Source organism: Daphnia pulicaria, chromosome 2 (genome assembly GCF_021234035.1).
Source record: "Daphnia pulicaria isolate SC F1-1A chromosome 2, SC_F0-13Bv2, whole genome shotgun sequence".
NCBI classification, from domain to species: Eukaryota; Metazoa; Arthropoda; class Branchiopoda; order Diplostraca; family Daphniidae; genus Daphnia; species Daphnia pulicaria.
Window position 1 is genome coordinate 3,391,492 of NC_060914.1, and position 14,437 is coordinate 3,405,928.

The window sequence follows — 14,437 nt, forward strand, 5'->3', positions numbered from 1 at the left end:
TAGCTTCAGAATATGCGGCTGACTCAGCTTCCATTGCAGTTGCCGCAGCATTGAAAGTGGTTGCCATTTTCAACCATGCGTGAGGTTTCGTTTGAGGGAAATCTTTCTCCTGTCGTCTGGAATCCATTGGGTAGAAAATGGGTAGAACGGGGGTTGGAGCGGAGAAAATTCAGATTTGTCGTAAATAATGTCACGAGCAACACGGGTAATGGGCGACGCAGTGGATGATCACCGTTCAGGTTTGTGGCTTGCTCTCATTAATGTTCACGAGAACAGATTTTCCAATATTTTTCAGGTCACTAGGTTATCACTTCGACAATGTTCAACACCACCGACAGACAGACACACGATCAAAGACAGACAGTTGGACTCAGACTACAACGGAAGGTTCTTCTTATATAGAGGGGGAGGAATCGAAGAGGCGACTTTGTAGCGCAAACGTTCATTCATCGTGGTTGAATCGTACAACCTAACAAACACATTCCATTCATGTACGTTTCTCAAACGTGGCAGTAAATAAGACAAGAAAAACCAAACAAGATAATATTGGAAACGTTGTAGCTACTAAGGCTAATTTATTCAATATATGGCAGGGAAAATATGTTTTCCATAAGACTGGTTTTTAAAAATAAAGAAAGAGAATTGCGGCAACTGTGTCAACAAACAATAAGTTTACGTGTAATAAAACAAATCCAAAGCTCTTAATCCAACCCGGGATCGATGCCAAAAGGCGGGTAAAAAGGAAAACTATCGTCGGGAGCAATGCACTTCATTTCTATATGAACAGAACGCAATCGAACTCTTAATCTATTAACTCGGAATCGAAGTGAATGGCAAAAGCAATGCACTTCATTTCTTACGTATGTCTATAATAAATCAAGTAAAATTAATGGATGCAATTTAACTCTTTATCTAACTGGGGATCCATGTGAATGGAAAAGCAATCAATTTCATTTTTTGTCAAAATAATTCAAGTGAGAAATTAGTCGACGCAATCAAACTCTATAAATGCAACATAGAATCAATGTGAAAGTTAAAGATAACGAAGTGTTGGATTCACTGCTTCAATTTTTTGTGTTATTTTAGTAATTCAAATGAGAAATGAATCGACGCAATGAATCCCTTAATCTAACGCGGGCGGGATCGAGGTAAACTGCGACGGCATTGATGCGCGGTCTTCGTTCACGTTAAAACAAAAACGCAAAAGAGAAAACGTTGAACAAAATCATAAATTCCATAAATTCCACAGAGTAGGAATTTCTCAGAAAGAATCATATTTTAGTATAGAAACGTTGAATCCGATAATGTAATAATCATGTGAAACATGAGCCGTGTAGCAAATGTGACTAAATCAGGCCCGCCCAGAGGAAGAGGGGGAGGGGGGTCGAAAGGTACATTTTGTGCCGGGCGGCACGAGTCAAGAGGCGCCAAAACGAAGGGATACCCAGCGGAACACAAAAGTCACGGTGGCGCGTGGGGGTGCCGTTTGGCTCCCCACGCATTTTGTCCCGGGCGGCGGAAAGGCTCTGCGCGGCCCTTGACTTAATTGCGAAGTATGTATGCTAAATAAATTTTAAATCTCCTTCATTCACTTTGAATACAACGAATTCTGCTCATTTTCAACGTTGAGAAAGCAAAAATTCTTCATTGTCTGCGATCAATAAAAGCGTCGCCCGTAATACACGTATTCGTGATTAAACATAAAGCAAATTCGTTAAGAGAACTGGCTTATATTTATTTTTTTGTACGAGCAACTTACAGCTACATGAAGCAACTTGCGGACTGCTTGGTTGTTTCCCGTGCCACAATAAGCCAGTGCTAGAGTGTGCATGGCCGCTCTCTGAAGAATAGGGTCCTTGTCCTTGGCTAGCGTGTCAATGAGGTCGTCAGCTTCTTCTAAACGGCCGTACATGGTAAGAGCGATACCGACGGCCAGTCCTCGCATGATCTTCTCATGTTGAGTTTCTTGAGCATATGACACCATATCTTCTATAGCCTGCTGAGATCTCGAGCCCAACATCGTCAAACCCATGGCCATACCAGCAGCTTCGCCCGTCACAGCATCGTCTTGGTACAGATGGAATTTCAGTTGTTCGTAGACATCGGCCCGTTGTGTACCCATGCTGGCCAAGCCAAGACCTAAGCATAAAATTAAACGCTGATTTTTGCCGATTTTTTAAAGAAAAATTCCGATTAATTTTCATGGCGCAGGGACGAAATCCTAGCCCGAGGGAAGAATAGAGGGAAGAAAATAGGAGAGAACAAAGGGGTCCGGCGGTTTTCCCTCTTCTATTCTTCCCTCGGGGCAGGATACGCTCCACGCGACGAGAGAAGAAAAATCAACATTTAATGAAAAAATCGGCAAAAATCAGCGTTTAATTAAAAAAATTTGAAACTTTGTCCAAATGTAGACGACTATGTCGTCTACCGTTTGTGCAAGTTTCAAGTAATTATTGATATATTTGGATTTTTTATAATTTTTAAAGTAGCATACACTTTAGCTTGGAAACATATGGCGAGCGCGCCGATGTTTCCAAACTTTATATCTAGTCTTTTGAGGACAAACTTCAATTCAATAAAATCTACAAAAAATCATGGTGAAAGGAAATTCTTTCCTCACCAAGAAGATTTTTTAAAATTTGCTTTGCGATAACTCAAACGTGAGTTATCGCGTAAAAAAGGGAGACACTTTGGCCGTAAGCCGCCGTATTAGAAGCGCGGAAACACTCGCCGTGTTTCCAAACTTTGTGTAGGTACTGTATGTGTTTTAACTATTTCGTAGTTCAAACAATATCTTCATCTAATCTCCAATCATATAATTTATTTGAAGTGTATATTATATGTCATTTAGTAATTATTATAGAAAAATGATAAAAATCTAAGCTAAGTTGAACCTCAAACAGGTTATAAAAATAATACCCGGGCGAAACCCTAGCTTAAAAATTTCATACTAGAATTAGCTGAAACAGTTAGGAAATATATTTAGGGGGGAAAATTCGAGCTGATTTCAAGGTTAATTATTTCAAGCCAGATAAAAAAACTCCCTAGCTTGGAAAATAAAAGCTGATATCTGCTAAACAAAGTGGAGCGAAACCCTAGATTTTTTTTTTTGTATTTGAGGGGCTGCTCAAGCTATGGAGTTTGGCCCCGGGTGACTCGGATTACAATTTATACTGGGTTTTGGATACATTTTCCTTTGGGTGGGAGGGATAGTCGTTTCGATCGGATAATAAAAGTGCATAATGCGTTAAAAACTTTTTTGGATTTGTGAAACGTAGGGAGGGGGGAGGCCAGTGGCCGAATTCTGAGGTACACAAGGAGATCAGTGCGGTGCGAGTAAGAGCATATATAGGACAATCAAATATAAAATGCTGGACGGATTCTGATGGAAATGAACATTTACACGATGGCGAGGTTACATTTTTAAGAAGATATTGGTGGGCATTTAAAAGACTGTGACCCGTTAGGATTTGTATGACTTGGTGTGGGAGGTTGTTGATTTTAAGCTGGATGAAACAGTGTGGAGAGGGGAAAAACGAGCGGGTTGTGGCGCCTTGAAGAGAATCTCTCCACTCACTCCTCCATGTTTGTTCTAGCGTGCTTCTTATTGTGTATTTGATGTGTGACGGGAATCTACTTCTCGGCGGATCAGAAGAAGCTAGTTTGACGATGACTGCCTGGGTATGGGTCACGATGGATTGTAGTGCGCTTGGTGAAAAGAATTGTAGATTGGATAGGAGGTGTCGTCTCAGAGTGATTTCCGTAACTCTTAAGTCGGCCGGCATGGTTCCGGCTAGGATGGAGAGTGCTCCGGTGTCAGCCGTTTGGAACGACCTCGAGGTGAGAACGTTGAATTGTCGCTCAATCGATCGTAATTTCTTTCGACCTTGTTTGGTCTTAATTACAGACGCCCAGACAGAGAAGCAATAAAGAAGGCTCGGCTCCACCAAGGCTGAATACATTGCCCTCAGACGGGAGCTGGATAGGCCCCAAGTTTTTCCAGTGTATGAACGGAGAGAGAAAAATATTTTTCTAATTTGGCGCTCTTTCTCGTTCAGATGGGCCGTCCAGTTGAGTTTCGAGTCCAGTGTTAGGCCTAGTAGCTTCGTCTGGATGACCGGTTGGATTTGGAGGCCGTCAACTGTTAGGCGGAGATTATCCACTGGCGTCCGCTTTCGGTTAAAGATGATGAGGACGGTTTTCGCTGCGTTTACTTTGAGTTTGAGTTTCTCTAGCTGGGATTTGATGCGGTTAGTTAGAGTTTGCAGTAAGCTTACTGCAATTGTCGCGTCTTTGTGCTGTTCTGATGCCGATATATTATCGGCGTATGCTAGAGCCAAGCCTGGCATGTTATGGTCGGAAGGAAGGCGCAGGATGTCGTCAATCATAACGTTCCATAGGAACGGGGAGAGAAGGCTTCCTTGCGGGCATCCTGGTGGTATTGGAAATGGATCTACACTCTTTTGTTGGTCGAATTTACCTTTCCGATTCGTCAGAAAATCTCTGATGATTTTTACGAGGAATATTGGGCACTTTCTTGCGATCAAGGCTGATAGGATGGCGGGGGCCCATGCTGTGTCGAAAGCGCTCTTTATATCGATCATGGCGCAGGCCGTAGTCATCTTCTTCTCAAATCCGTTTTCAATTTCACTAACGAGGGAGTGGAGTGCGGATTCTGTTGACCGCTTGGGTTGGAAGCCGTGCTGGTAAGGATGAATCCAGTTTCCTATGGAGGCAAGCTGTAGGAGGCGATTGAGTAGAATTTTTTCGAATAGTTTGTTCATGGCTGGTAGGACGCTAATGGGTCTGAAGCTATTCACGTCGGAGTAGTCGAACTTGCCAGGTTTCCGGATGATGCAGACTCTTGCTTGTTTCCCGTGGATGAGACACAGGTTGAAAAGAATTAGGAGATAGTGCATTACCGTTGGTAGGGCTAGAAGAAGTACATCAGTTGAGAGCTCATCCCATCCAGGAGCAGACTTTTTTTTCAGAGAATTGGCTGCGATTAGCACCTCACCTTGGGTGATTGTTGGGGCCAACATCGACTCTGCTTCGGCCTCTTGCAAGGCGCTCTTGGCGGACTGTTCTGTTTGATGGTGCGATTCGTCTGAGACTCCTTCAATGGGGAAAAAATGTTCGGTGAAGCGGGTTAGTGTTAGAGCTGAGTCTGTTGTAGGAATTCTATTAACGTTTATTTCCATTTGAGATTGTGCAGGCTGGGATGGATTTACCGCTTTCTTCATTTCTTTGAACGCGCTGTTCGGGTTCCCGTTCATTTCCTCGATGAATTTTTTAAAAGAATCATTTTTCGCTTTACGGATGCGGTACTGGAACATTCTCTTGGCGCTACTGAAGGACAGCCTGTCGTCCGTCCGGCGTGAGCGAGACCATTTTTTGTACGCTTTTCTGGTGCTTTTCCGTAAGATTTCGAGCTTTTCTGTCCACCATGGGGCCATGGAGCGGGGGCTGCGTCTCTGAGTTATTTTTTTGCTTCGACTGGCGCTGGAGATTATTATCGATGTGACGTTCTCGGTGTAACTGTCGATGTCGTTTGCTGACAGGGCGTTAAGACGGTTGTCAAAAGCTTCTAGCTCATCCGCCAAGGTTTTGTTGAAAAGGCCGACGTCGATGTCGTCGGCTCTTGGCGGTTTGGATTTGCGTGACGTAATAGGTGTTTGCAGAGTTTTGGCGAGGTCGAAAAGGATATACGGATGATCGGATAGGGAGTGGTCTTTCAGAAAATATCAGCGATTCAGCTCTAAGTCACATCCAACTAATGTGACATCTACGAACGCTGTACCCGCCGGAATGATATTTAGTGAAGCTAATTTGGCATTACCTATCTTTAGGTGGAAGCGAGTTAGTAGGTTCTCTAGTTCTTTTTCCTTTTTGTCAAGAACTAGTAAGTTCCAGGCCGGACTTTTAGTATTTGCATCCAAACATATCACGGCTTTCTTAAGATCCGCTTCATATGCCAGCAGATAGCTCTTGATGGTGGATGAGATGGAGAGAGACGAAGGGCGACAGTAGGCACAGATTAGGAGGATCGATGACGGACATGAGCTTACTTTGACGATGGTTATCTCGTTTGACGAGCATTTTTCCATGCTTGCCTTGAGGCTGTTTTTGACTAGAATCATTGAGCCCAAGTGGTGGTTATCATTTAGATTGTGAAAAGCTGAAAAACCTGGTGGGACGTTCGCTGGTTCGACTCCGTGGATATTTTTTATGGCGTAGGGTTCTTGGATCATCGCTATGTTGACTTGATAGTCTTCTATGGTCTTCGGTAGTAGAGCGGAAGCTGCCTTGCAATGACGTAGATTAATCTGGAGAATTTTGGTAGTTTTGCTACGGTGCTGACTTGTTGTTGTTGGAGTTGTACTCATCTAAAGGTTGAATAGTTGGCAGAACCTTTTGACCGCCTTGATTTGTTCTGGGCAACTAGCGTCGCCTGCCATATGGTTTTTGGTGCAGTTTGGGCATTTGAAAGTCGACACTGTACAAGATCTGGAGTCATGGTTGCACGCACATTTGCCACAGGTTGGGGCTAGTGCCGGACAGCGTGTTGAGGTGTGACCGTAGCGGTTACACTTGTAGCATATCCTTACTTCTCTGTTTGGGTCAATCGGGACAATTTTAATTAGTTTATAGAGTGTGTGAATCTTACTTCTGAGTAGCGCTTCGTCCCTTGAAGCGGCTGAGCTAAAGAATAATTTGACGTGGCCTACGTCAGGTTCTTTGCATTTGTGAATTTGAATAACCTTTACTAGGGTGTCGCGCATGAAGCTGTTTCTGAAGCTAATTCCGTCTTTTAATTCCGCCATATCACTAATGGGGGCAAAGAGACCGATGGCTGGATAGAGCTTTTCTTGAGTTTTTGGGTCGTTTATGACTGCTTTGCATTCTTCGCTATTTTTGATGATGTTCAGTGCTTTATCTGCATCTTGCTGACTCTGGAAGGTTGAATGAAGCCCTTGTCGTCTTTCCTGCTGACCTTCAGTGGGATTGGGTTGCCGGATGTTTTCGAGTTCAGTAGTTTGTCCATAAGGTTCAGGTTAAAATCTTTATCAGAACTTGAAGTGTTTATTTTGCAGGCCAGAGTTGTCTGACTATGCTTGTGGTTTTCTGTTGAACCTTTGGTGACGGCGGCATACGATTTGACTCCTCCGATCTTATGCTCACTGTGGGCGGTAAGAATTTTGTCCGCGAACGCAATCTTTGCTTCTTTCAGGAGATGATATTGCTCTTTTAATTGTTCTTTCACTGCTTTTAGGTGCAATTGTGTCTGGTGGAGTTGACCCTGACATTTATTGCCATTCTTGGCTATAGAGATGACTCGTGCTATGAGTTCGTCTTTATTTAAGCCGTTTAGCTCTTCTTCATCAATGGTGAAGAGAGCATTTTCAATTACCTCACAGGCTGTAAGTTCTCGAGGTGGGAGAGAGTGCATTTTCTTTGCCGACCCTTGCTGTGTTGACGGTGACACTATTTCTTCGCTGGTTCTTTTTTGCTGTTTGGCTGCTGCTTGCGAGTTTGTTGCTAGTGCTAGGTCCATTTCTCGACAGCCGGGGCATACCTTGTAGTTGCCCTTTCCTAGCCCTTTGGTGCTGAACTGGAACTCACATTTAGTGCATTTCCTATATTGTCCAATGGCTTGGGATGAAAAGGATTGATCTTGGTGGCCTTCCGCATTTTCTCCTGTGCCGGCTGGGTGTGTATGGTGGAGTGAGTCCTGTGTTGGTTTGGAGTGTATGGTGCTGCTGCTCTAAGGTGCGCTGCACTGTCAATGCAATGCTACAATTCCTTCCACGTTTGCAAAAGAATCCACTGCGTTTGCCATCTGGTTGAAAGGAGCCCGGAAAGGAGAGTCTGCCATTTCAGGCGTTTCTTCTACCTCTTTATCAGGGTTCGAAGCATAGAGCTCTTGGTCTGGTCTTATCGAAGCCATTATTGGTTGAACCTGACGAGTAGACAAATAAGTTACAGATCGAAAATGTAGAAATAAGAACAAAAGTAGGCCTATACATATTGCAAACTCAGTTGCTACAGAGGTGAATAACATTTGGTAAGAAAATAATTGTTGATTCAACTTTAGTCCGCTTTAAGTATAAAAACTTCAGTAGGTATCTGCTGTTTAAAAAAATTCTACAGCTAAACACATTCACTTACCTACTTGCTGCCTACTTGTCGCACCTTTCCACTGGGACTAATGAATTTTTATTATTGGCACAAAAAGAAAGTAAGAAAAGGTATGGAAAAAAAACCGCAAATAAAAAAGCTGCGTTGCGCAATTTTAGATTTACAGCGATCTATAGTAAAATTTGTTTCGGTATAATTTTTTTCTTACCAATATAGGGAAGTAGCATGAAAAAAATTAAGTTTAAAAATTTTATTCTATTGAAATAGAGTTTATTACGCAGATTTCAGCGGCAGGCTATATTTATGGAACGCCAACAAAATGAAAAATAAAATAACTGCAGCAGGAATAACAACTACTTGTTTGCTGTGCGGCACCATCATCGTTATTTTCATAACTCATTTCAACTCCCGTTTCCACAAAAGTTGTCGCAATTGCTTTTGTCCAAGATTGTTCCTGAACGGTCAGATAGGTCTGTAATAGTTAAGGAATAACATCAGAATAAAAAAAGAAGGAATATTTCGAATTTTATGTTATTATGCATTCTGATCACAATAATGAATTCACTTTCAAATTAAGGATGGATGGGTGCGTGGTCTAGAGCGTCAAACCTTCCACACCGGTCCCCGTGGAGCGTAGCAACAACTCTAGGTGGAATTTAAAAAAAAAGCTGACTGGGCCGGTTTTGCTCAAACGTGCGCAGACATATCCCACATGGACCTTTTCTCCACCGATATTGATGTTTTCAACGAACATTTTTTATTACTCTCCCTCGCGTTCCTGGTGGATGACAGCTGAAGCATACGAGTTCTCTGCACCTCGGGCTTCATATTGCTGGCCACTATACTATATGAAAGGGCCTACAGTATGTTCCCCGTTCTAAAGTGATGGCCAGGGAAGCGTAGCTTCGGCTGTCATCCACCAGGAACGCGAGGGAGAGTAATAAAAAATGGCGACTAGGCTGGGTGGGAAACTGGTCAAAATTACACTTTACTAGATTGGGAATAACAAAGCCAAAGTGAGAGAGCAAGATTTGGAATACATATTAATTATTTGCTTCCAGACGTTTTTTCGTTTGCGGATTGGAGAACGCGCCTGAAATTTACATTAGTAATTTCGCGCTGTCTGCCTGTTTATCAGTTCGTTTACGATTTCCCAATTCGTCACAGGTCAAAACCAAATACCATACTATGTTTGTAAATTAACCGAGTGAGCGGCAAAAAATTGCATTCCCCATTAACAGCAATAGCCTTGTGTGATCCTTTGAACCGGTCATTCAATTACAGTGACCCTATCAACCAGTTTGTGGCCGAGGAAGAAGTCGAGAGATGTGGACTTCGCTCTCCAACTCTATCAACCGACCGCAAGAAGAGTGGGTCAGGCATTGAACTTCCAATTGCGTTGATTTTACGTCATTCGAAAACCTAGCCGTCACATCCAATTTCTTTCAAGGAGTCGAAAAAAAAAAATAGTAAAACAGAGGATGTTTTTTTTTGTAATCAGAAATTAAACCACAATTTTTAGCGTAATGGGTGTCATAGAGCAGACCAATAGCCGAAGCAGTCACGATCTTCAACAGCTCGATGTATTTAAGCAGCATGCAAACAAACACACTGACGGACTAATCATGGATCACTGTCTCCCAAGTTACAAAAATTGGTGATGAATTCCAACAAGTCTGTGATTCAATGCAAAGAGCGGCAGCCCAAGAAAAATGGTAAATGAACAATTTGACTTTTGGAAGCGTTATAGTGAATGGAGTACTCATCAGTAATTATCTTTTATTTCTTCTTTAGGGCTCTACACATTTGATTAATGCTCATCCGGTTGCATTTACGCCGAGCAAATTCATTGCCCGTTTCTTTGAAAATTTTGGTGACACAACAGTCTAAAGGGATTGCCGACAGATATATCAGGTAAAATGCCACCAAAACGTTCTTCTCGGCAACAAGTACAATTGACTCGTTTGTGATCGTACAGGCTTGTTGGTTCCCGTAATTGGTTGGATCCACACTCATGTCCCCGTAACTAATATTCCAAAAATGCTCGAACCCAACCAGTTTACACCGCCAAAAAAAGGATTCAATCGGGAATACAATGACACCGTCAGCAATTCCTCCATGTAGAACGACTATGAAGTCACAGCATTTCCCTTTGGTGTCGCTCTACTTCAAAATAGCAGTCAGTAAAAAAATTTGAATTCAATATCAACTACAAACGGGTTGATTTTGTTTTCTTTTATTTTACCTGAGCAGGGAAGAGATGAACAAAGTCCAGCGCTGTTATGGAAAACATTTTCTCCCGGAATCTCTTGCCGTTACAAGAATTCGGAACGACAACAAACTAAGTTACAATGTACAGAACGTGCCAAACAATGAGACGTTATTATTGTTTGACCATAATTTCAACCGGCACTTTTTTTTTAAATTTTCGTACAAAATTACCTTATTCCAATAAATTATCGGTTGTAGGCAAGCCACCAACATCTGTGTTCAGTTTTGGATATTCGTTTCATGATAAAGTCTCCCACTTACACCAAATGAATGTTCTATAGAGCTAGTCAAATAAAAAAAAAGTAGGCTTTCGATCGAATGACAATGACGAGTAGTTGACTCACTGTCCAACAAATAATCAGCCAGTTTAAACGGAGATGCTGGCTGCCGATATTCTCCATCAAAGTGGAAATTCGCCGATAGAAGACTTTTCTGTGCTCCGCAATCGATTTCTACACTTACCTGGTGTTCCGTTCGTTTTCTCTAGTTAATCGTTTTTTGAAAAAGTGCGTTTTGTGATGGTAACGGGGTGGGGAAAAGAGTGGGATGGGGGAATTATTTTCTGTGTAAATGAATAACCCATCCCACTCTGCAAATTCGTCGCGTCCCCGAATCCGTGCAACAACACACACACCACTCAACATATCGAGCTGAAGTTAAAGTGAACAGTATAGCACGTGTTTTGAGAATAGCGCAGGAATAAATCATGATTCACAACAAGGGTAAGGTGGCGTTTGGAGTATATCGAGTGCCCGTAGTGCCTTATGAGTCACTACACAGAAGCCAGCATAACATTCGGCGAGTTTTCCTGCACCTGAACTGGGAATGATACGTGCTACTCACGCACACATTTTCTAGAATGGGATGTTTTGGAATGAACACGTTGGTCATCGGCCGAATTGTTTGCATCGCGTGTCCAGCACAGCATTGTAGATAGTAATTTTCTCTGCGATTGTAATGAAAAAAAAAATGTTATGGAAGCGATGGCTACATCCCGTTAATGGCCTTCAAGGGATGGTTAATTGGCCCTCACACAGTTTTTGACTATTGATTGAGGTATTTGATTGTGGTTGAAATGTTTTGAGATGTTGAGTCCGCACCAACGACAGGACAGCCTTCCCATGTACAGTTGTTCTTAACAAATCGAAAATTTGGCGTTCTACACTGTCGGCAGCAGTCAAATTTCAAGTATGTTACTTCCACAGCCAAAAAAATTTGGTTCCATAACCTCGTACGTTCCTTCAACCTTTTACAGGAAATCGAAGAAAACGGTCAGAGTCTTCCGAAAGCCATCGACTGATAACAGTCACAGCTGTAATTCGTAGGACAACCACGCTGGTTTATCGTTATGTGTGATGCGCTTTTAGTTAACAGTTGTAGCACTCATTTGTGGATTATAGAATTTTGAATCGGATCTATTACTAGCACTTGACGTTCTCGCCAATGACGTTCCCCGAACACCCAACATCCTTTGGTGTGCTGGATTTATACAGCGGAATCTTACTAGTTACCCAAGTGACATCGTTTGTGTTTCGATGACAATGATTTCCCTTCACACTTCAAGTCGGCCGTTAACGTTTCCTGGATTTGTTTATTGCATGCCATCCATCGTTGAGTTTAAAGTTGGGACATTGAAAATCAGCATGCTCGTCTGATTGCATCATGCTGCGGCCATCACCGCCTGAATCCGGCTCTGGCAACACCAATCCAGATTGAAGCGCCACTTTAGTCTCTTTGTGTAACGAACCGGCAACTCTGGCCAGAGTCCTTCACGCCCCACCCGTACATATATGTATAGTTTGATTGTTGCAAAGCAAGATCCTCATTCTTACCGACTGACACGCCGGCGCCCAACAGCTCCCGTAGCTCGAGCACATTTCAACCTGTTGCTACATCTAAACTGATAAGAAACATTCCAAAGCAATACAAAAAAACTGAAAATCGACCAGCGCCATTGCAATTGAATACCAACATCGCGTGGCAGTCATCGGCTAAAAGTAATCAAGGTAAACAGCATGGCGTTGTCGACGTTAGGTAAGCCAAGCTCTTCGAGCTCTGCTGATAATGTCCACGCCGGCACGTTGTGGGGGTGGATAGTATGGAACGGTTCTAACACTGTACCTGCCGTGCCGCTTAGGTAAATAATTTCATTGTAATGCAATTTACACAGACAATTTTGTGGCACTTTTATACTGGGCTAGGCGTGTAGAGCGCGGAAACGTTGCCACAGTTAGACGGAACACCTGCAGCACCGTGGTCGTCCCCGCCACTCTACTTGACAACTCGTTTTTCCAGCGCATTAGCCGCAACCATTGCACACTAGAAAAAGCTGTGGATAGCGATGTTACGGTTGTATTATGCCTATCGGGGAACGGGACGTTTGTTGACGGCGTGCGTGTCCCACACCTTCGCAAGCTTCAAGTATACCATGGCAGCCTGATCAGCCTCTGTTCCGCCAACAGCACAGCTAGTTTCACCTATCACGATAGCTCACATTTATATTTGGGATATCACCGCTCAACAGCAAGTTTTTTGTCCTCAACGTGGAGTCTAGTGGGTTAGTTTGGTTATGCAACTTTGCCGAAATTTGGGCGCCACATCTTAGTTGTTTCAACATTTCTATTGTTTGACGACCCAGAGCTTACGGTGAGGTGTGCAGGGTAATCGTTACAGACACGTGCGTAATTGCCGCAATCAAAACAGTGCACGCAAACACCCGAGGGAGTCTGTTTGCAAGTGTTATGGTAAACCCACGAGGCGTCTCATCGTTACGAAACGATATCATTTGTCTATCTCAACTGGAGCATCCCTGCATCGTTAAGGTCTGCTATTGCATTGCTTACAACCTCAAAGCGTGTGACAAATGCAAAATGGAATTTGCGGTTGCATCAGTTAGCTGTCGCTCTGCGCATGTGATTGCAAAGTTTTTTTTTTTTGTGGCAGATGTTTGACTCGGCCGACCAGTGGCCAGCTAACAGAACGTTCATCGCAATGGAGTTCCTAGGCGGCGGTGACTTGCAGCAGCGAATGTACAACTGCAATTACTTGTCTGAGATGAATTCCAAATATTTTTTCATTCAAATGGTTTCGGCAATCAAATACTGCCACGGATGCTCACCGCCAATTGTCCACCGCAACCTGTCACCCCACAACGTGTTGCTGGCAAGCAACGAAATGCTGGCACTCATCCAAGTAAAAATAACCTGCATTTCAACGCGTAAACGATGCCGTATTGTAATTTTTTAAATGTTATTCCGTGTCTCAATTTATTTTTTTAAAGTCGCTATCACTTAACCGATGCATGTTAACGTCACGATTTACTGACTGACTAGATTGCCGACTTTGGACTCGCGAAGCTGATGTCGTGTCCCTCGTCGCTAACAACCTATTGCGGAAGCGAGTGGTACATCGCCCTGGAAATGAGACGCCAGCTGGACGACGACGACGCCGATCCCTACACGCCGGCCGTGGACGTTTGGACTTTGGGAGTCGTCTTGCACTACATGCTGTTTGGCTGGCATCCCGCCTGCGCCCGCGCCCATCACACCGGCCTCTCCACCTCCACGGAGCGTACGTACAGTGTTTTCTTAGTCGGTTTAGTTTTTTTTTGTTTTTTTTTTGTTTTTTTTTTGTTTTCTATGAAGAAGGAGGTCATAACGATTAGTCACCGGCTCAGCCGCGTCCAGCCCAGACTTAATGTTTTCTGTCTTAATTTATCCCCTACATTGCCTCGCTGTTTCAGAATATGGACTTCCATCAAACGAAGGTGCATTCAAAGCTCACTGCGAGACGGTGAGCGAGCCGGCCCGCTCACTGATTGACGGCATGATGACGACCGACGTTAGGCTGCGCCACAGCATTGAAGAGATTACCGGCTGCCAGTGGTTTCGTGACGAGGGCACTTTGGCCCAACTGCGGGAGAGAATAATCAAGGACACGCCCATTTTCTAAACGTGACGAGACGTACACGCGCGCGACTGCAGCCAGAATTATGGAACCTCCCTTTTTTATTGCGTTTTCCAATGCT

General features: G+C 43.4%; 1 protein-coding gene across 1 annotated transcript; it reads left to right on the plus strand.

Moving 5' to 3' along the window:
• Window positions 1-13,401: 13,401 nt before the first annotated feature.
• On the plus strand, window positions 13,402-14,361 carry LOC124326927 (ovarian-specific serine/threonine-protein kinase Lok-like). Its single transcript, XM_046785643.1, has 3 exons — window positions 13,402-13,602; window positions 13,743-13,980; window positions 14,153-14,361. Exons 1-3 carry the CDS (start codon window positions 13,402-13,404, stop codon window positions 14,359-14,361), a joined length of 648 nt encoding a protein of 215 aa, XP_046641599.1.
• Window positions 14,362-14,437: the final 76 nt, after the last annotated feature.